The sequence below is a fragment of the Lasioglossum baleicum genome, chromosome 20 (assembly GCF_051020765.1).
Source record: "Lasioglossum baleicum chromosome 20, iyLasBale1, whole genome shotgun sequence".
NCBI lineage: Eukaryota > Metazoa > Arthropoda > Insecta > Hymenoptera > Halictidae > Lasioglossum > Lasioglossum baleicum.
In genome coordinates, this window is record NC_134948.1 from 4,069,092 (window position 1) to 4,091,964 (window position 22,873).

The window sequence follows — 22,873 nt, forward strand, 5'->3', positions numbered from 1 at the left end:
TTTCGCTCGACCATTGTAACAGGAACAAAATTCATGTTTTCTCGATGACGAACAAGAGGTTAATAATTACATAAGCAACAGAAACTTGATTATCGACTTGATTAAAATCAAACTCGAGAATCTCGAGAGAAACGCGAAAATCTTGCTAGATCTTGCAGAGTTTTCGAACTGGTCCGGTATCGATCAGAGAGGAGCTCGATCGCGTTAGCATCCCGCCGCCGAGAAACCTCGATGGATCTCGTTTGAAGGCGAAGGAGTATCGCGTACCAGCAAAAACCTAAGCGAAAGGAGGGAGGGAGGGAGGCAAAGAAGCCGTACAGATAAAGGCAGCTTTGTAGAACGGTATCGGTAAGTGGAAATCAGTGGTTGTGTGGCGCCTCCGTCCTCCGCCCTTAAGGGATTCTCTGGTTCGCGCTCCTGGAATCGCGTCGCCGTCGCCCGGGCTGGCAGCCGGTACCGGGAACTTGCTAACTTCATTAAAATATTGCCATCAACACCGAGACCCATTGTCTCGGAGCACCGCGCGCTTCAACCGACCGATTAAACCCTGCTCTCTCTCTCTCTCTCTCTCTCCCCCTCATCCTTCTCGGCGAAGGGAACAGTAGCTGCAGTTATTTCTTTGTGCGCGTTTCTCGCCGCGAACAAGCCATCTATCTAGCCTAAGCGAAATATGTCACGTAGAGTACTTTCCCGGTCATGCACTGTCGCCGGGAGAGTCTTTTTCGTGGACAGAGTTCCGCGTACTGGTCTCGAGTATCCCCTCCACTATGAACACTTCGGTACGCTGACGTTTGGATTCAGAGTTTGCCGAGGATTCAGCAGAGGCTATTCGGATTCAGAGATTAGGCGACGATGATGAACGAGGTGTAATGTTTGCGGGAAACAGTTGGAAAGGGTACGACGTTGGAATCTCTGTTTCTCAATGAATTTCTGGTTCTAAGGGGTCGGTTAGGGCGAAGAGTCCCGAGGGAAAAGTGGTTAGGCGAATTTTCAATTCGCTCGATCTCACCCTGCAGTCAACCAAAATGTATAGATTATTTAAAACCTTTCTGTATTTAACATGTGCGCAGACATTGAAATGAAAAGAATGGACATTCGGAGAAATTTTGTAATATTTTTTAGAGGAACATTAACAAATTGTCGAGAAGGGTTAGCCGTCCGTGGACACACCGGGTCGTTTATGTATGGAAGAACATTTTTATTTCGTTGTCGATAACAGCTTCATGCCGAATGAGAAATAGAGGGAGAAGTAAAGCGTCTCGAACGATTATTTTCGACTGTGCCGGACAATCTACCGCTAGAACAGGATCGATCTCGCGAGGTCGTCGGAGCTCGCGGCGCGGCGCAAGAAAAGGGTAGGTAGCATAATTGCTCGGGAGGGATCTGTTGGCGCGGGCGCCTCGTAATTCATTTAGACGGTGGCTACGTCGGGACGGGCTCAATTACATCGGTCGCAAAAACGGGCCGCGGGGCCCGAGGAGGCCCGGAGATAGGGGAAGGGGGTGGCGGAGGGAGGATGCAGCTTCCTCGTACGACGTGCGTGGTCCCGGTGCGTGTTCAGCGTGTCGCCCCGTAACACGCGTCGCGTACTTTTCTTTCAAAGGGCCCCCGAAGGGCCGGCTCGTGTCCCGCGTCACTCAACCGAGCGCCCCGACGTACCGCGAACGTCGTTAAAGGCTCTTTGTCGTCCGCGAGACCTCTGTCGCGGCGAGCCACCCGTACGTGCAGAACGCGAGGAATCCGCTCGCACCGAATTTTCGCCTACTAGGAGGTCCTGGCGGCGTTCCGAACCAGTTCGAACCCCCGACCAGCACCGATCTGTCTCTGAAACCTTGAAACCCTTGCTCCGCTAACTAACTTACTTCCTCTCTAAAGAATTTACGATCTTAGAACTTAATCTATCTGAAAATTGCAGAGCTTGCCAAATGATCGTAGAGCTCTTGAATAAATTAGGACCCACCGAAAAAATTGAGGAGCCGCTGGAACTATTCGAGAGCCCATCAAAAAATTCTAGAGCTTACTAGATGATCCTAGTGTCCCACAGAAAAATTGTAGTCTGCAAAAATATCTTAGAACTTATTAAAAACTGCAGCGAATACATAATGCAGTTGCACTCTTCGCTATTGAAGAGTGCATTCATGAATAAAATAATTGGGAAATGATATTTCAGGTTAATTAATGAACTGCATTATTTATTTGCATTATTCTGGCCAATAATACTATTTCAAGATCGAACAATGAACAATAGCGTTCGTAATCGCAAAATATCCGAAACATCGTTGATCATCGAGTTCAAATAATTATTGCATCTGATGCAGAATGCACTCTGTTGTAGTTAACGATTCTTCATGCGTCTACGAGTGTAACAGGCAAGCAATTTCAATGAATTATTTTGTAATACAGCGGCCATGATTGTCGTTACAGGCTTGTAAATGTTAATGAATGATTATCGGATAAATTGACGTTGAATATACTAACTCGATAATGTTTCCTGAAGCGAATATTTGAAGTGGATAATTAGTAATGTTTAATTTTTAATTGGTATGATACTGCTGGCGTCATCTGTGAATCGACAGTGTACAATAAAATTCCTGTGTTATCAACTTTATATTAAAAATGATTTCCAATTATTGTTCTGTTCATAATCTGTTATAACTTCTTTGTCAAATAATTAGTACAAAGCATAGAGGACAAGTATAACGTATCTGTGTCTCCTTGACTTCAGTTTTGTAGTTTGTATAAATATTTATTTGTAGACAGTTCTAGTGTGCTAGTAAAGATTAATAGAACTGTTTGATTATCTGAAATAAAGAAACCTAAAAGGAGATTTAAGATAATAATTAATTTATTGGTATTAGCCCACGTAAATGAACATTGTGTCCCCATCTTGTGGCAGGAGCAAGCTATTGGAGTTCGTTCACCAGAATAGACTTATGTACCACAAATTGGTAAGTTATCTTCCTCAAAAGTTCCAACACCGACAGCGGTACCACTCGGTAAGCGGCGTGCGACCGTTATCTTGTGCGATAGAAATGTCGGCGTTGACCAACGTTGACAGAGTTAACGAGTTAACCTAGCTAGCAGTGAGTATCTCTGAACCTAGCAAGCTCGAAAACAGTGAATATTAACAAGACAGTGAGTGCGTAAGTATTTCTAAACTATCTCTAATTAATCACAAACCAGTTCTGCGACAAAACCAGAAGTAAATAATTATCACTTGTTTTTCACTGAAGATCAATTCGCTTTTTATAGGTTATGTTCCCGGGTATTTAAACAAGTATATTAATGAAGTGATGTGAAATACAAGCCGAATCATGGGGAAAGAGGACAAGACTACCGTAGAATACGACACGACTGTCGATGGTAAGTTCCTTTATTGCTTTTCTCTTCTTTCTCCCTCTCTCTATCGTCAATAACATAATTTACTATTTCGTATTCATGCTCATCTATACTAGTTCCCAAAAATCAAAATTACAAAACAGGAAGCCCTAGACCAGGCATGTCCAACTCAATGGCTGGTGAGCGCGAGCTCTCGCCTCAGCTCTTGAGCTAGGTTGCGAGTTAGTTGGCACACGTCGGATGGGGAGAACTGCAATAACGTGTGAGTGAACTCGTGCTAGAGCTGAAACAAGTGCTCTTCGAGTTGGGCATGTCTGCCCCAGACTCGCAGTACCAAACAGGAGGTATAATGACGTTTGTTCAATGGATTTCCTGAAACTAATATCGCAACGTGATGCAAGACGTAATACTATGCGGTTTTTATGTCATACAAATATTAAGGGTCGTTCTATCATTGATCACAAGTGTCAGCTACACAGTGAAGTCAGAGGAAACTCTTCTTGAGAGGACAAAGGGCTACGTGGCCCAGTCAGGAAACTCTGTTAAATTGAAGACGTAAGTGCCCCAAGTGGAGAATGCGAATGTGGTGATCAGGAGAGTGATAACGCTGGGTCCGATTCCAGCTATGGCAAAGTCTCTGGTCTTTATATGAGCCGCAGCAGTGGCTATAGCATTTGGCGGCGTGCCCACTGGCAAGTGGAAGGAGAAGGAACAGCAGAGAGCGGCGGGCAACATCAGGTACAGAGGGTGCAGCCTCATGGCGATGCACTGGAACAAAAATCGCGAATGAAAAATTGCAACTGTATCCTAAAAGTTAATACGAATTAGAATGCGGATACATTAATACACGTGTATTTAAATATACGTGTAATAGCTGTTCAGAAGATTCGATGGACCAATCGACTCACCATTTCCGCAAGGACTGGCAGAATGATGTTAGCAACGGCAACGTTGGAGGTCAGCTCGGTGACAGTCTCTGCGAACAGGCAGACGATGAAGAGTATAGCTAGAGGATTGATGGACTGTAGAGAGTCCAGGGTGTGACCTAGAATGGAAGACAATTTGGAGCTGGTGCTGCCAGCCGAAATGGCGAACCCGCCGCCTAAAACAAGGATTAGACTCCAATGCATCTTCTGGTGGATCATTTTCCAGGTGATCATGCCAGGGGACGGCTTGGTAGGCCTCTTAGCTGGGTCCGAGTCGAATGACCGCAGGAAATCGAGTTTGGACGGAAGTATGAAGAAGAGGAGGATCACGAATGCGGCTGCTGTCGAGTCTTTGACTTGTCTGCAAGCATAGATACAGACAATTCTCCTGTTTGTTCACTGGATGTCTCGTTTTTACGATACCTACAAGTCGGTGATGTAGGTAGGCCAACCGCGAGCGAATCCAGGATTTCTGAAGAACCAAAGCAGGACTACGAGTAGAAAGAGCATACCCACGATTGATTCGTGCCACGTTATAGGGCCAAGCTCTTTGTATTTTTTCTCGATCACGCTCGCCGCTACTTTCTCCCCTTGCGGGCCTATGTCAATGGCGGTCGCGTCCTTGCTTTCCGGTCGGAACATCCCCATGTACATTATCTGCAGCCATAGCCACGTCAAGAACCCCATCAGCAACATAGGCGGGACCGAGTAGAGCATCCATGAGGTCAGGCTGATGCCTGGACTGTTCGGGAAACGTCTGGAACATGATACAGATTGCTTTGGGTAGCAGGGATTTTGAAAAGGGAGATGTAACTCCGAAGATGTGGAGATATGATAGATTGCGGGGAGGGTAGGTACGGAATATTTAAACTTAGACGTCCTAAATATTTGAACTTACTTTTCAAAGAATCCTTTCAAGGTCAAATTGGTACCAGTGCCAACTATGGTCCCCACGCCTCCGATACTGGACGCATACGCTGCCACAAGATAGTAGACCATGGTAGTGCGTGTAGGCTTCTTCGGTCTGCAATACAGACACAGTGAGAATCGTTACGAACAAATGGGACTCTACGTTTGGAAATAAGCTACGTACGACTCTTCGTTTGGACCGCCTTCTTCCCCGTATCCTTCTTCGTCCGGGACGAACATGCTGCCGAGGCCTTGCTAAAAACAGCACGGAATTGGAGTAGCGACGGTCCTCGTCTGTCGGGTGTCCCACTTACCGCTTCGATCTCCAGAAGAACCGTCTCGATGATCGGCAGCATCATCGCAGTGGCGGCGGTGTTGGAGATCCACATCGACAGGAACATCGTCACGAAGAAGAGGCCTAGCGTTAACCTGCGAGGCGTACGGAGGATCATCAGTGACATGTTTCTCTTTCATTGATGTCTACAGGCTGATTCTCGGAACTGGGACAAGTTACTGCTCTTTTTTACGAAATGATAGAGGAAAAAATCGTACGTCCTAAGTTCCTGTGACCTTTACTGCAACCCAATTTTTTTTGTCAAACCAATCGATCCCTTTTAATGTTTGGATACTTGTTGTAGTAAAGTACGTTTCTGACACAAATATCTCGTGAAGCTTTGACATTTCGATGACCTTGGGTTAGTACTTTTGTACATAAGATAATAAAAGGGATCGATTGGTTTAACAGAAAAATTGGGCTGCATTAAAGAATAAAGTGCAATTGCACCTGGCAGGTACATCAGTGCATCCACATGAAAAATAAGGTCGTAGGAAGTTAGGACGTGTTATGACATAATTTTTTCCTCTATCATTTCTCTCTCTGTTTTTACTTTAAAAGAGAGCAGTAACTCTTGTCCCAGTTCCCAGAATCACCCTGTAGAGTGTCAATGTACACCGATCCATAGGCGTCGCGTTCGTCCCTGAAACGACCACCTAGATCGTTGTCACCAGAGGAAGCTCACCTGCGATGGCTGCATCCGATCGTTTTGATGATCAGCAATGCCACCCGCATGTGAAGGCCGGAGTTCTCGATAACGATCGCTATCACCATGCTGCCGATAAACATCATGGTCGTATCGTTCATGTAGCAGGCGCAGGTGTCGCCGGTACTCATTATGCCCATCAGCGGGTAGAGGACGACGGGTAGCAGGCCCGTTATCGGCAAGGGGAGCACCTCGGTCATCCAGAACATTGCCATCAAACCGACCACGTAGAGACATCGCATCGCCGCCACCTTAAAAGTCGTCCATTCGATCGATAGTCAACAATTCAATGCTCTTTTCCGTGTATTTTGTAACGAGGAAAAACACAGACAGGAAAGTACCGACATAGAAATTCACAGAACGCAAAAACCAAGGAATTACATCGTTGCTACAAGGTCATAGATCGCGTCGGACGTCGTAAAAATATTAATCACGATCATTCCACGAACCTCGGGTCTCTCGACTACGAGGACGACCGGCAGTAGAACCAACGGCCACACCACGATCACGAACGATCGCCAGTAGATCGAGAGAAATCGGACCAGCAAGCCGCCGGTGTTCGTCGTCTTCCTGAAACAGCTGATCCGTTCGGGTAACAGAGAACGGTCTTACGAGCCCGGTGCACTGTGGGACGTCTCCGTGAAGTTGGCAGAATTAATTAAAAAATTCTTATGCATTGGGGTAAACCACCCCCTAGAAAAGTACTACGAGATTCTAGGATCGCCAAAAACTTCCCCTGAGACTGTTCTATTTATGTTTGATAGGGGACGTATATTGTGCACATATTTTTGAAATATTTTTGTGCACAAAGGAAGTCGAATTTTCGTGCAGGATGCAGCAGATACGTGTACGTACCTCATGTCCACGGAATTGTTCATTTCCGGGTACGGACTGTCGGACTGCGTGGCCATTGCTCCCTGCAGAGCCAGAAAAACATTGCTGGTGATCCGCGCGGCTTTATTTGTTTATTTGTCGCGCTACCGAACAAAAAGATAGCCACGGTTATCGCTAAACCGCGGATCTCCGAATCTACGCGGGAGCAACAATTTTTCCGCGACGATTATGCAAACTACTAATACATTTATCAGTTTGACTAAGTGGAATGTACGTCAATACCATTAATTTCTTTTAATCTCTCCATTGTTTTGAGTTTTATCTGCGCACTTTTAATCGCGAGCACATAGATGTGTCGAACGTTAGGAAAACAATAATTAAGAGGATAGTATTTGTGCTGAAATTGATTGGACAGCATTGCACAAATCTTCGAATGAATATTAATTCTAGCTTTTTCTTTTGCGAGACATTCTTAAAACAATTTGTGAAGGAGAAGAATCAAATTTTCTATAAATCGTCTATTGGTTGTAACGTAGATAATCGTGTACTAAAAAAATGGAGAAAGGTGATCGTCATTTATTAAAAAAATTAGAGAAGATTTTATGATTCTGTATTTATGTGTTTTCGTGTATTATCCTTTGCGCTATCCTTTTGTCCGCGAGCGTACAAACGAGAAGCGGTAACGAGGGGCGGGGTTAGCGATCTGTAGATCGTAGAGGGGAGAAGGCGCCCGACCAATCGGTTCGCGGGATTTCGACTCGCGTCGCGAGACAAGTGCGCATTGTTTCTCGACTATGTGAATATTGCGTAAGACAGCCTGGATTACCAGTTAAACTTAAACAATTTTGCAGAGTAAACCGAGCGGGATTGACCTCCCCACTCCCGTTTAACCCCGTCGCTAGCTGCAAAAATGAGGAAACGCGAATTTCACAGTGGTCCGGAACCGAAGTTCTTTATATAAATAAATCAATGTCTAAATCAACAGAAAAAAATGTAAACTCTTGAACTGATAAATTTGATTACTTATCATCGTAATTGATGAGACATCAAGAATTGATCATTATCCTTCGATAAGCGATTAATCAATTCATTTGTTTAACGCCGTAATTAGTCTGACTCGAGAACGAGATTGAAAAATTTTATTGATCATTTGTTAGATAGGAAAATGATTTTATATTGTTCAATAAGAATTTGTTGACGATGATGGAGGTCTAATGCCTATAGCTGTGTGTAGCTTACTATTGATCTGAAGCGGCGGATAAATAGCGGATTGCCATTTATTTTAGAAAGTAAGTGAGCGTAAATAATTGCCTATGCGGATCTTGGGATCGTAAAAATGGTCGTTGATTGCGGAACGGTTTTCCATCAATTGTTGACACTATTCTTAAGATCGAGGTATGAATTTTTCATTCGCAAACAAATATTCTTCATTTGAGGATTAAAACTTGAAGAAAAATATTGAATGTGTTCCTTGGAAAAAAGAAAAGCAATTGAGGGAATAATTGATTTTTGGGAAAATCAGTCAGCCAAATTTTGGTTTCCGAGTATACTGAGAGTTTCACAACGAAACCGATTGAATTTCACATTGATATTCGCTGCACGGTACCGTTTTCTCTTTCCTGCCACCGAAAACGTTTTCAACCCACCGATTGCCTCTGTCGAAATCCCAAAAAGTACCACTCGATCCGATCGACCGGATCGAAACCGGTTGATATTGAAAATGATCACTGCATACTAGAGACTGTAATGGAATTGCGGGCACGGAACTGTTCTCTACTCTAAATTGTTCCAATTTGTCGCGCAGTGTGTTGTTTCGGCAATCTAGCGAGGCGAAAGTCAATTTTGATTGAACTGTATAAGATCGTGTTATGTAATAAATAATATCCAGCGTTTCCAAATCGTAGCACAATTTTTTCAAAAGTTTTTCTAATGTAATTTATGGTCTCAATATGTATCATCAAATGATATAAGGGGAATTCTTCCTAACAGCGTTGAAATACAATTCGATACGGTAATAATTGATAAGTTGGCATATTCGCATAACACACAACGCTCCGCAAAAACCAAGTTGCTCGAGAGTGGTCGCATTAACCCTGTGCAATTGGATTATTCGATTGCATGCATCTTTCGTTAGCCATAATTGATTGCGTGTCTGCAAAAGTTACAAATTTTTCAAAAGTTGTTCTTCATACTAAAGAAAATACCTCTCGATGTTCGAGATAACTTTAATAATATTATGTTCGTGGTTTATCAATTATTACTTTGCTTGTTTTTTAAGGCGTCCTCTAAAGTTCGCGAGGCACGTCTTCAATTATTGTTTTCTCTTTGACCGAGTGACTCGTGCCATCGAACATCACTTGAAAGATCCACAAATATTATTCGACCACGTGCAGTTCAGTTAAACAGACGGCGCGTTAAGGAATCACGTACTCAAAACTGTTTTAAACATCTTCAAAAGTTCACAATCTCCAAAGGAAAAATACCATACTATTCAGAAGACTCTACGAAATAATCCCACGCAAAAATCATTCCCATATCTGCCACAATTAAGTCAGAAAAAATTCTCAAAGTTAAAATTCTACTTTCAAGCCCCTCCGCTCACTCAGAATTAAATTCCTCGGAAACCAAAGCCAATGGCGTGAAACGATTTTCAGCATCGCATTCGATGGATCGAGATCTATAATTACCGATCCGTAAAAAAAATATACAAAAATCCTGTCGAATGTTGTTATCGAAAGAATGAAGTCCCGTTGGGTTCAACGCACACTTCCGACACTCGGATCGATTCCGGATGGATCTAGATCGTTCGGGACCACTGCGGCGAACTCGAAGCGTAATTCCGTACCGTGTCGATCGTAAAGGATGCACAAAATCGAGATCGGAAGATCGATGGCCCCGGGAAGAACGCGGCTTTTGAAAAGCGACGGCTGCACGCGCGCCGCTGCACCACTGGCCGTCGATCTACTCGAAGGCTTGCGGAGACTCTCGTCTCTGATTAAGCTATCACCCCTCTCCTCTCTCTTTCTCTCTCTCTCTCTCTCTCTTTGTCTCTCCCCGGGTGTCACTCACTCGGACTCAAACGCCGCTTCGTTTTCTTCTTCCTCTTCTTCTTGTTCGTCCTCTTCGTGTCCACTCCCCCTTCCTCCCGAGTCTCTCTCTCTCTCTCTCTCCCGTTCTGTTCTTCTTGAGAGAGAGGAGAGCTCGCGGCACTCTTCAACTACTGGTACATGAACTCGATAAACCATCGCTGCAGAAGTCGCTGGCCGACGCCTGACCTTGATGCGCTCTTCCGCGGTGGCCAGGCTCGAAAACTGCCCCCACCTGTCCTTTTAGGGACTCAGGTGAGGCCCCGGGTTCCCCAACTGGCCGACATCGATCTTAACCCGTTTGCATCGTCAGGGAGATGCACAATTAGCAGTCGGCACTGTTCCGTCGTTCTGCATATGGTTTCTGGTTGAAATTTTTGGGACCTGCGCGGCTTTGGGGATGACGGGGACGTTGGTGGGGAGTTGCCGAGCCAACGGATAAATTCTAGATCCCGCCAAAAAATTCTGGAGCTCGTGGAAAAGTTATGACGTAAATTATTTTTTATTTTGTTGAAGTAGAAAGTTTTATATGTTACTAATTTGTACATATTTGGTGTAGCATTCTTACACGTGCGCACAATATGTTATTGGTAACGACTGCAATCTGTTTATATTAATTGAGTATAATATAATATTTTTAACATTTGCCTGAGAAATTTGAAAAACCTGCAGTCTAATAATCATCAGCCCTATGTAATACCATAACACAATGCCTCGTTAGTATGGCAATTATGACCCCCATTATTACGAGGTGTCGTTCAATGTCTCGATCACTTCGCAAAAATAGGCTGTCTCAGTTAATTGTTGCTTGTACGTAGACAGCCGGTGGTTCGCGATGAATTGGCTGGGTCAGTGCTGCTAATTATTATTTGCCCACGTACGCGACGATATGGGACACGTTCAGGGACCACGGTGTATTAATCAACGCTTGGCTGGGTCGATTCTGACCCGGTCTGTACTAAAGGCATCGTTTGCTTAGCTCCCGGTGATTAATTTGAATCAGAGGCTGTGTAATTGGCTGCAATAGAAGAAGTGGACTGGACAAAGTGGCTTTGAAAGTATGCTGGAAAAGTTGATTGACTGCTGCCTAAATTGAGATAACCGGCGCCATTTGTGCAATAGTTAAATACATCTACGTATCTTTGTCTAAAAGTGACAAAGTACTTTATTGAGGGATCATATACTATAGTACATACAGCTGATAGCTGATCAGATGAGTCCAGTGAACCCAGATTTCCTCGTAATTACAACCGGCAATCTCTGTGCGTTTATGGCACATGCAACTATGTAGAGTGCAGGAAAACAGCGCGGTAATTTATTCGCTTTCACCGCTATAGTTTATAAAAATTGTAGATCGTCATCGCGCCCTTGACGTTGCGATTTCGTCACACCCAAGTGCATAGCGATGTTTGAGATACGCAACCGACCATTTATCGGCGATAATAAATATTGGTCAAGCAAGTATTCCGTTATCCAATTAGTTCGGATAGTCGAGGTTGTACGATTACTCACACCACAAAAACCGGTAACATGATCTCTCATCTATTCTGCACGGTCTGACGCACGAAAATCGCGATGTACTCACGGCCGCCACTTATCCGACTCGCGCGGCGCGTTAATCCTCCATTTCGAATAACCGGTCAAAGTGTTAATAAGCTTCATCGAAAAGGAATATTTTCTCGCTGATTGTCCATTGACACGATTCTAAAGCGGTCGACGTCGGACACGGATCTCCGAAGTTCCCAGGGTGATATCGTGATCGGTACGCGGGGTGTTGTTTTACAGAGTTATGGAACCGATAAGATTAGGACGAACGAGGGGGATGAACGGATGAAACCTTCGGGACGCGTGTTCTCTGTTTCGAAGAGGGCATGAGACGATTGGAAAGCCCGAGGGGACTAATTGGAAAATTGCATCGAAATCGTTTCAGCTTGCGAGAGCTGGACTCTTAAGAGATCGGATCACTTAAACAGATCAGTTGACGTGTGCCCGTGGCCCGATACGACACATCGGGGGAGGGAAACAAAGTCGACGGAGCATTCAAATCAATTTAATCGGGTAATTAAACCCGCTCACGCTACCGTTCGTCCTCGTTCGTATTACGCAACGCGTCACGATTCGAGGAGGACGTAAACACACTTCGTAAAGCGTTCCGTGCACGCTCAGCCGGCCGAACTTGGCCAACTTTTCTCTTTCTCAATTTGTATTCCGACGACCGAGTCTCGGGCGCCTTCGGAAATAGAGCGACCGCTCTTTCGAGTGGCCCCTGGTGGCCATAAAACTGCCGCGGACCGCTCCGGAAGATCTTTATTGAACGTTCAGACTGTTCACTACTAGCTTAAGCGTCGCGATTTGCCCCAATTTGTATTTACTATGTATCAGATACATGTGTAACCTATCGGTGACCTTGAACGATGACCTTCTTTCCAGATAAATACAAGGTCTACGCGAGTATATCGTTCGCTGTGCTGCTACTGGGCATCGGAGTTCCACTATGGTGGCACACCACAGCTGTTCCAAGGGTCTCGTTACCCTACGCCGGCATCGAACGACTGTCCGACCTCAAGGTCAAGATTGGTACCAAGATCATCCTTGCTACCACGTCGAGGGATCGAGCAGATGCTCTCTCTAATGAAATAATGGAGGCCTTTAAGTCTTCGGGTGAGTCATCGACCTTGTGCTTGAAAAGCACTTTTGATCTCGACCCTCTTCAGCGTAATATCCTTTTCAGACATCTACCAAGTGGAGGTGGAGCGACAGGTGATATCCAACTTGGTACCTTCTGCTAGCTTCGACGTTGAAGTCGGTCAACTGTTCCTCCTCGAGGCCAAGCTCCCGAACGACGCGGTGCTCGTCGGGTCCAAGAGAACCGTGTTCTTTTCCGCGACGACTAGTAAGCATTTATTCTCTTCATTCTGTTCGTTCAAAGTTGATAACCTGGCGAATCGGTTCCAGAGGGCTCGACCTTGGTCAGAGTGCTGTCAGAGTGGATGCTGCGCGAGAAATCGTTGACCTTGACGAAGAACGCGCTCACAGAGCCGACCCAGTACAGCCTGGACGAAGAGAACAGGAGGAGGTTCCCGGCTAGCCCCGCCTACGACATCCTAATCACCGTCGTAAACCCTGATCCGGAGAAGCTGAAGGTCGACTGGGATCTGCGCAAGATGTCCGAGGGTACGTTGAACATTTCCAAGAAATTCGTGCATTTCTACATCCGCTTATCCTTCTTCTAGAATACGTCGAACCGTTTCTCCAGGAGATCCCAATCTCCAACTTCTCCGTCAAGTCCCAATGGCTGTACTTTTTGCCGTTGGAGGTCAGCCCTAAACGTGTGCCAGACAGCAGCCCCTGGGGCAGGCATTTCGCCTTGCCCGAGGACGTGCTGCCACAGCTGATCACGCCCTTGGAGAAGAAATTGGGTAGGTTTTGAACTGTCTTCTGGAACTTTAGGGAATTGTTAGGGTAGAATTGCTGTTCCAGCCTCCCAGGTGAGCCTCCATCCGACCATCAATTTCGTCATCTACGTTGTCCCGTGTGACAGCGCTCCGTTGCACATTTACACTCGGGCGGGGCACCGGTCCAAAGTCAACACCAACGTGGAGGCATTCCTTTCGCCAAGGTAAGAGGGTTGCGGGGACATTGGTTAATTTTCTTACAGTGCTTTCCAATTGCAGATGGGGTGGAGTGGTGTTAATCAATCCCTCACTGGAGTCCCTCTCTACCAACAAGACCGGTGAACCAGTAACAGTGGTGCCGTCAGAGGCCTCAGTCGTTGGAACCTTCCTCGCTCAACTGAAGCTTCTCCTAGGCATCCCGGAGCCGGTAAGCACAGTACTCTAATTAGCTGCAATAATAGCAATAATAATCAATATAAACGTGGGAAGTTCCTGGAATTTTTAAAAAATCGATGCTGCTATTTTTGATTGAGATTTTATATTATTAGAAGGTTTTCTTTATACAGCGTTGTCAGATCCACGCCTGTTGGCTGATAACCGGATACGCAGGCGTGTACACTGGGTTGCCATCAACAGGCGTCTAACTTCGTCGTCCGAATTGCTCGAATACAATTACTGTGGCATTCTTTCTTACAGAAACCCATCCCAGGTGTGACCATCGTCTCCTCGGTGGGATTGAAGCTGAACAGCTGGGAGATCGACGCGTTGATGCGTGTACGCACAATAGAGCAGCTGACTTCGGCCAAGCTGACTCTACAGTCACTAGCCCAGCTCCTGAAGGAGATTGGGAACATCGTGATCACCGACGTGGTTGGGGATAGGATAAAGACTGCCTTGCGTTTGGTAGAGTACTCTGCTAATCGACTAGCCAATGGGGACCTGGAGCAAGGCTTCCTAGCCAGCAAAAAGGCATTTGTGGCTGCTGAAGCTGCCTTCTCAGACCCTACGCTTCTAGCCTTGCTGTACTTCCCGGATGACCAGAAGTAAATCGATTTTACTAATTTTTGTCTTAAATGCATTATATCCGCCTAATCCTTGTCTGTTTAATTGTTACAGGTACGCTGTGTACATTCCTCTGTTTCTACCTGCCATGATACCGGTGCTGCTATCTTTGAAAAACATTTACAGGTACTACGTCACTGGGAAAACAAGGGCGTAGCGTTCCGATTCCAGCGGAATCGAAACTGTCGTGTGTTTTTTAAAAAAAGATTATACCTCGATAATGTGTTCGCAAGAAAAATAAGGGTGGGCTAGAGAAAAGAAAAAAAATATATTGAGCCAGTCGGTATTCCATCGTCGAGCGTAGTTGACATGACTTTTCTCTTCGACTGTACATCGACAACGCGCACGCACGTGCCCGGAATCCCAACTTTTTCTCTCGTTATTAATTCTTGTGCACGGATAATACGTTCACAATGTTCTCTTGCGTTACGCGTCACGGTGTACAACACCTTCAGTTAGCGCTGAATAAGATGTTTGTTCGTACAGGTACACGTATGGTTTCGTCTCACTGTACACACACACGCGAGCAAGCAGTCATAGTCGCATTCATTCATGCACGCACGGACGCACACAACAGAGGCGTACACAGGCATACACACATTACACGGTCGCACGCGTATCATCATCATCATCCGAAAGTGTTCCAGCACGCATACAGTTACATACATTTGTTTTATCAGATTTCAAATTATTTATCATTAGATCGTTAAAAACAACTAGTAATCTATGTACAATACATGTGTATCAATCCTCAACCAGTAGTAGTTACCAAAAAGGTTACAAAATTACCAAGTTCAATCGCTATAAAAAAATGTGTTCAATTACCGCGAGACATGTTTCGCATAGAATTCCGAGGAAAAAGTCGAAACGCGTGACTTTTAGACGAGCGATCGTTGATAGAGTGTTCGTGGGACGATTAAGTAAACGCTGTCTCTCTCTCTGTGTGTGTACACTGTCGTCCAAAAGCGGCTGGCCGGGAACTACCGAACGCCGAAAGCGACTAGCGTGTTTTTGCAAGATATATAGATTATCAAGCAATGAGACTTTACTAGGAAAACAATTTCGCTAATTCGTAAAATTAAAAAATCTGGGACCGCTTATTTTAATTGGCCCGGTAGCTCCAGCGCGCTGAACATCGGAATCAGGGGTCCCAAAAACGTCAGCTTCCAGTTCAAAAGGTTTATAACTGGACTGCGGATTTCGTGCGTTTACGACAAAATTGCTGAGACATTCGACGTTCCGTTTCTTACGATTAATTTAGAAAATGTCTATTTCGTATAAAAATCAGCAGACCATTTATAATATACTTTTGGCCGGCAGTGTACGTGTGCGCGCGCGTGCTGAGTATATATCGCAACCAACCCCCCGTACCGTCACACACCAGCGACTGAGTAACAAAATCCGACACGTCCTCCATTCCGTTTTCCGGATCTCGATCGGTAGTTGAACGTTACTAAGTGTAAAAATAAATTAATCGATGAATCGCAAAGCTTACACGTACGACAAAGAAATAGAAAAAGAGTCGAAGATGAAAAAGGTAGTATTAGAAAAAGAGAGAGAGGGGAAGAAGAAAGGGTAGGAAAAGGGCGGTGAGAGGGGAAGATAGAGAGAAATATAGTGGAGAGAGGAAAGTAGAGTAGAGAAGTCAACGAACGGTTTGAACTAGCTGTATCGCGTGTTGCAGAGCTTCTGCGACATTCTGAAAGACAGGTACACCTTCGCGCGTCGCGTAGTCCGACAGGTACATTCTTCCTCGGTTGTAGTCTTTTGTGGCTTGTTCGGTTAGCTGAATAAAAAGATCGGTGTTCACAGAACGAGGAAGCGAAAAAAAATCATATAACGCAACATTTTTTTACTGAAGCGGCAATCTACTGTATGAAAGATGGTTAGGCTGACGAAGTCTCACCTTTTCACCGGAAACTACACAACCTTCGGGAAGCGTCTGAACGCATAAAACCAGTTTAACACGCAGTCCGATCAGATGAGCTGCCAGTGCCATTATAGTGATGCCGCGCGAGTGTTGCGGCACAACCAGCAATATTAGCCGGGAATTCTTCATCTTTTGCAATTCCTGCGGCAACACCTTCACGTTATACTCGTTCAGGCTCGGCCGGTGCAAACTGAGCCCCCTGGACCTGGAAGAAGAAACTTCCACGTAGACTCGCTGCGACGCTGTGCGGCTTTTTTTGCGAAAGCGATGAACGTGTTTAGAGGGTCTCGAATGCTCACTCGATGGAGGGTTTCGCAGCCGTCTCCAGCCAGAACTGGTCCTCGCCGATCACACCGACGTACAAGTCCCTCTTCTCCGTTTCCATTACGAGCGAGTTGGTCCAATCTAAACAACGCCACCGGTCAAATCGTATGCGTTTCTTATGGGATGGAGACACCGTCACGCCACGCCTTATCGAGTAGCATAATTGAACTGGTGTCTATAAGTACACTCCAGCGAATTTACTGTATGAGGATGGAGAAACAATTTGCAGTAGACTTCCACTTATCCGGTCAACGCTATCATTTTCCTACATCGATAAGACTACCGATTAAGAGGGAATCTACCTTCTTTTACACACCAGTTCAATCAGTGTTGTGACCGCTCTTGCCACGTTTTCATGTGCACGCGTGTTACTAACGACCACTGGAAACTTTTGAGAATAGAAAATACCTAGAAAGCGGCTAAAAGGTTGCACGATAGCTCTGCGAAGAAATTTCGAGGCCTTCCTACATATTATACTCCAAACTGAAGATATCTCACTTTCACAAGAGACGCCATTGCTCTTCGTCCGCCACGCCGATTCCCTGGCTAGGGCGCAGAACTGTTCGAAATTTATCCGTAATTCCGTTGGGTCTTTCTTCACCGGAAACCCGTCGTCTATCAACCTCCTGTACGTTTCTAGAAACATATATGTGAATTTGAAGAGTGGCGGACACAACGGATAATGTTCGGTCGCGAGGGTCCTTGCTGTTAAAAAAATCAAAGTAAGAATCTATTACCCGACTTATTTACCACATTCAGCAGATCCGAGACGGACACGTTCGACTGTAACGCTAGCCAAGCCTGCAATCAATGAAGGATATTGTAATAATTAGCAACGACGTGTCATTTGAGTAGAACAACATTTGCAATGCGAGACTTACTTCAGCTAAATTAACGCTACCGGTGTCGTTAACGTCCATGGACTTGAAAATGTCTCTGAGCGTACTGCGATAGAGAAGATCGGTTAAATTAGCAACAATATTAATAATGATCGACTGCTCCTGGCCAAAAATATAGACTACATTTTTTGCCAGGGGCGTACCAAGCTGTGTGGACTGTAGATAGAAGAGGGCCTTACACGGAGTCCGTTCCATTCTGCGTGAGCGAAATCCTGACCGGTCTAGTGCCATCTTCGGAATGCAGATCTTGTACTTTAATCTCCTCGCGCAAAACCTATGGGCATGAGCAGTATTTCAGCCAACGTCGGCCGTCGCGATTTAACGCGAAAGACAGGTAACAAATACGTTTACTCGATTATGTTTATTCCCCGTCGTTTCAGGATTACCTTGGACGTACAATTAAGGGCGACCGACACGCTCTCGAATATCGGTATCCTCTGCCTCTCCATGAGGTACTGTAGTACCAACAGACCGTCCATCAAGTCGTAATATTCCCTAAAGAAGGCGTGTATTTGTCAGTTCTCTTTTTCTGATTTGTTTGCTTCTGTTTCGTCATGCATCAGACAATTTTCGGACAACGAGAGATCAGAACGTTGGTCTGATTACTTACTGAATGGACACCGGCTCACCGAGGATCGTCTGACCCTGCCGGTACGGGTAGATCACCAGGATCAAGGACTCCCGACGCGTAGCTGCCAATTGCGCTGCTTCGATGATGCCCGCGCTGTTGCGCGTCTGATTATCTATCACGAACAGTAATACTTTCGCCGTCTGTTTCGCCTCGTACTCTTGAGCTATCAGTTCTGGCCCCCATTGCGACACTTGCTGGAATCCCACAAACCATCAGCCACCATGTTACAAAATCATAATTAGATAAAATAACCCATATAAAATTAAAAGCAAATACGTACGGGGTTGTAGTAAGTGATGCCGAGGCTCTGCAGAGTCGGTATCGCTATTTCTGATCTCCATGTAGTTGGATTGCAAGATCCACCCAGAAATACCTCATATGCCATTCTCTCTGCAAGCCAGACAATAAAATCAGAATTCGGATAAATTAGATAAGGGGGTTGTCTCGTTTCCAGGATTACAAGAGTGCGGGATGCGCCTTTTCAGTTCTCGACAAAGATGGGGTTTTCCAGTAATCAAAAGCGCTAGATAAAAGATCAATCTAGGCCGCGGTCGCGCTCAAAAGTCTTATTTTTACGTTTACGAATAATGAAAATTGTGCCTCGTAAACGTAACTCTTTTATCTAGCGCTTTTGACTTCTGAAAACCCCCATTTTTGAATTATCGAGAAATGAGAAGTCTACCCCCTTAAATCGAGTGGACCCCAGCGACAGTAAAAATTAAAATCATGCACGTAACGTCAAATAGAGGACTTACTGGAGCCGTTTGTCCTGTTATTATCTTTCCCATCACAGTTTAACGGACGAGAGGCGCTCATAGGAACGGTTGTTCTGAAACGAGATCAACTACTCAAGATTTGTCTTGGGGACACTTTTCGACAGTATTATCACACTCAAACCGTGTATCTCAATCATTCGTTTCGGATTGCAAGAGGATTCGATACACTGTTACATGCTAGATCGGTCGTTAGACGTGTACTTTCTCGTTCGAGTGTGGTAACTAAATTGAACCGTGAACGAATCCGATTGCAAATCGCCGGACATACTTCCAAATATCAAATCCTTTTGCAACAAGGAAAAGCACGCTACGCTGCATCGTCGGCAGAGTGTTTTTCTCGGCTGCGATTTATTCTAACCAGGCATTTGTTGCTTCGACCCTACAACACAGTTTTTACCTTCCTTTGTCACATGTGCGGATGATTCGGGGAGAAAAATAGTTGTAGCTTTGGTGTAACGCTATTCTGTTCGCTTACCCTTCCTTGCACAAGCGTGCCAGTACAATGATGAACATGTAAAATCCTTGGTGCATCATATAAAGATCAAAACCGACTGGGATGCGATCTTTGGCTGTCGGGCATTCTTTGGAGGTTCGTGTCCAGTTTGCAAGCAACAGCATTACGTGCACCTTTTACCCCTGAAACATGTTCACTGTGAGACTAGGTTCAAAGAATTCTTAAAGACTCCTTCGTTGAAGGATCTCTATTAAGACTCACATAGAATTTGTTGACGCTGGTTGATGCGAAGTTCCATGTGTACGCAATGAAGCCTCATTGTTCAGAGAGCGTAGAGTAAGCTTGTTCTCATCCAACGTGTGCGTCCTCAATTGTCCAGTGGAGGACAACCCTCAATTTTTCTAAACACATCAACAATATTATTAACAATTTTTTAAGATTTTGTGATGATGGGATTTTTGAGTTTTTAATCAATTGGAAATTCCGACGAATTTCATGAATTTCGAAAGGAAAATAATTCCAGGAAAATAATTTTCAATTAAATTCAATCGAAGTAATTAAAATCGCAGAGACATCTATACCCACCTGGCTGTTTTCAAACACGAGTATCCTTATCAGTATAAATCGCGAAATAGGTTAAAGTGAAAACTTGTCAACCAAACAGTTCTCGATACTGCCGAATGTAAACAGATAAATTGCTCAAGGTGCGATGTGGGTGAACGAACATAATTCGAACGATAGGCGTAGCGTGTATTCCTGAAAATAGTCATAAACAGAACGGGAACTTGTCCGTGAAGTGTACGAAACAGTGTAACCAAATTCGAACTTATTCGTAAGACACCATGCGTTCATCGAACGGAGTAGGGGACCAAAAAAAGTTTGAATCAGTTGTTTGATTATCGAAGTCCCTAACTTATTTAGACTCAGTCTCAGGACTCAGTGCCTATTTAGCCAAGTATTTCGACAGAACAAGTATGAAAGCAGTGGGGGTCAGTCGATTTTCCCGCTACACCTACAGAAACGATGGAGCGTAAAGTCTTCAGGAGTGTCTGGGAGCTGAAAACGCTGTGGATCGATCGACTAACAGCAACCTTGGGTAACGTGAAAAGAGAGAAGGAGCCCAAGACCGTTCGCTTCCCACTGAAAAACAGGAATTACCATCGCCTCGACAATAGGAAAACAGAGAACTCTGCACGTATCGAAGCCTAACCTTTCCATTACGCCGATCGAACCAACATGATCTCAGTGGGACAACGATAAACATCCTTTCCATACGATCATAATCACGAAAAAGTTTCCGAGAGAAGAAAGGCCTCATATTCGTGTCGCACAAATGAACGAACGGCACACAGTGCGTCGGTGCGAGAACACGATGTCGGGTATGTCTGTCAGACACACTAACCTTGACGATAGTTCGGTGCTGCATGCCCACGCATGAAGAACATATGTGGCGAGGCCCGAGTAGGAAACCGTGGAATCCGGCTGCATTTGACACGGGCCGTCAATGTTTGATCTATCAGTTGCCGAGTCAGAGGTACACGGTCTCTTTGGAAAAATGTGCGTCAAGTACTCCGTCGGTGCACTCCCGCTATTGCTCATACTTATTTATACACACCGTTATATTTAAAATGTAAGAGCGCGTCGTCGGTCGGTCGGTCGGAGGGGCCACTGTCGCGGGTTTTTAACACTGTCCCTGTGGTAATGAACAGGATATGATCGTGGAAAACGATAAATAACAATCGTGAGAGGACCATCTCACGAAATAAGAGATGGTGGGTGTACGAGGTCGGTGTACCCGACGGCGGGTACCCTCGGGAATCGGGTAAACCCGCTACCGATCGAACCACAGAAATCGGAGCGCTGTTGTATGCCACTGTTGAACGTCGCGCTTCGTGTCCCTCTCTTTCTCTCTTTCTCTTTCTCTCACTCACTCACTCACTCTCTTTTTAGTATGTATACCTTAGAAGCGTTGACCACCACTGCCCTCTCTCGCTCTATCTCTTTCTCTCTGACTCTCTATCTTGCTCCTCTTCCCAGACGCTAATTTTTTATTGATCCCTCGCGGTGGGTCGATCCCCGACAGAGTTCATGTTTAGGAGCGAGCTTCAGCGACAACACCTCGACGAGAAACGACATGCCCGAAAACACACAGGACGTGTTGTGTTGCGGTGTGTTGGTTTTCTCTGTGTGTTCCTCCTCGCGCAGCCGCGGCGGCACCGTGATTCTCTCGTGTTCTCTCGCCTCTGTTCCCTGTTTGCTTGCTTGCTTGCTTACTTGCTTCTTGCTACGCCACTCTCTCTTTCCCTCCGGCTCTCTGTCACTTCCCGCCACACCGATCCGCACGCGTCTAAAGCCTGCTACTTTAGAACGCGCTCGCACCGACTCGAGACCAGACCCGACGGGAATGACGTAAACCTCCAACAATGAAGCGTGATGTCACACACGCGGTGAAGTTCGCGGCAACGGAGGTTTCCTCACGCTCTCCGTCGACGACGACGACGACGACGGCCACGAACGGACCTCGTCATCCCGCTCTCTATCGTGCATCATTTTATATCAGCATCCAATCGGTTTTCCGAATGAGACTGAAAAAAAACCATGGTATCTGCACGCGTCGGGCTCGCTCGAGACAGATAAGTAACGTCGCGTCGTTGTCCAAGGAGTTTCATACGGGTAACTGTTACGAACACGAGCGCGCGAGTCCTCCCATATTTTCAAAGCGAGTCTAATTCGCCAGATAACGGTGGCGCAATACATCCGACAGGTAAAAGTGACGTACCCGCCCGATTAGCAAGTAATTTATACACTGTCGTTGTTCTTCCGTGCTTCCCCACGCGGATTCCTTCTCTCGCTTTCTCTTATCGGGAATCTGTTGTCATCCTGCCGAGTTTATCGGCTGCTTGGTCATCCAGGGCTGATCCTATGGTGATCTTGCCCTTTTTAAACAATCGCGGAATCATTTTTACGATATTTCGAATAGTCACGGTCGGTATCTGAACATTCGCGGAATACAATTTGCATTGCAGAGTCGTGACCTTGTTCCTTGGGCAATCGCTCGCTATTTTTAAGTTTCTAGCCCGTTATCGGGATTATGGGCGAAATGGAATAATGCTATCACGAAGTGCATTCTTTTAGCAAGTGTGTTTAGCCTTTGAATGCCTAATCATCGTCGTGGGGAAGATTTGAAAAATAATTTCCTTGATGAGTGTTTCAGCTCCTGTGCCCTGGAGATACAAGCGGTTTTTATTTTCTAATTTTTCAGGATGCT

At 45.3% G+C, this 22,873-nt stretch overlaps 1 protein-coding gene and 1 long non-coding RNA gene across 2 annotated transcripts; one reads left to right on the forward strand and one right to left on the reverse strand.

The window, feature by feature from the left end:
• Window positions 1-3,035: 3,035 nt before the first annotated feature.
• Window positions 3,036-3,367, forward strand: LOC143218813 (uncharacterized). The gene is made up of 2 exons (XR_013011168.1): window positions 3,036-3,143; window positions 3,253-3,367. It is a non-coding gene; the product is annotated as an uncharacterized LOC143218813 (long non-coding RNA).
• Window positions 3,368-3,746: 379 nt separating this feature from the next.
• LOC143218665 (uncharacterized) lies at window positions 3,747-22,270 on the reverse strand. Its single transcript, XM_076443996.1, has 34 exons — window positions 21,565-22,270; window positions 19,867-20,006; window positions 19,627-19,787; window positions 19,131-19,204; window positions 18,656-18,765; window positions 18,355-18,569; window positions 18,131-18,239; window positions 17,924-18,018; window positions 17,727-17,790; window positions 17,583-17,646; window positions 17,254-17,481; window positions 16,821-16,926; window positions 16,498-16,726; window positions 16,246-16,377; window positions 15,899-15,978; window positions 14,206-14,597; window positions 13,791-13,852; window positions 13,373-13,536; window positions 13,233-13,289; window positions 13,072-13,187; window positions 12,874-13,010; window positions 12,716-12,814; window positions 12,582-12,667; window positions 10,835-10,907; window positions 9,814-10,098; window positions 7,070-7,131; window positions 6,664-6,793; window positions 6,194-6,465; window positions 5,489-5,603; window positions 5,359-5,429; window positions 5,164-5,289; window positions 4,693-5,022; window positions 4,248-4,626; window positions 3,747-4,107 (listed from the first exon to the last, which is right to left on the reverse strand). The coding sequence occupies exons 3-34, from the start codon at window positions 19,767-19,769 to the stop codon at window positions 3,856-3,858; spliced, it is 4,857 nt and encodes a 1,618-aa protein (XP_076300111.1). The 5' UTR covers window positions 19,770-19,787; window positions 19,867-20,006; window positions 21,565-22,270; the 3' UTR covers window positions 3,747-3,855.
• Window positions 22,271-22,873: the final 603 nt, after the last annotated feature.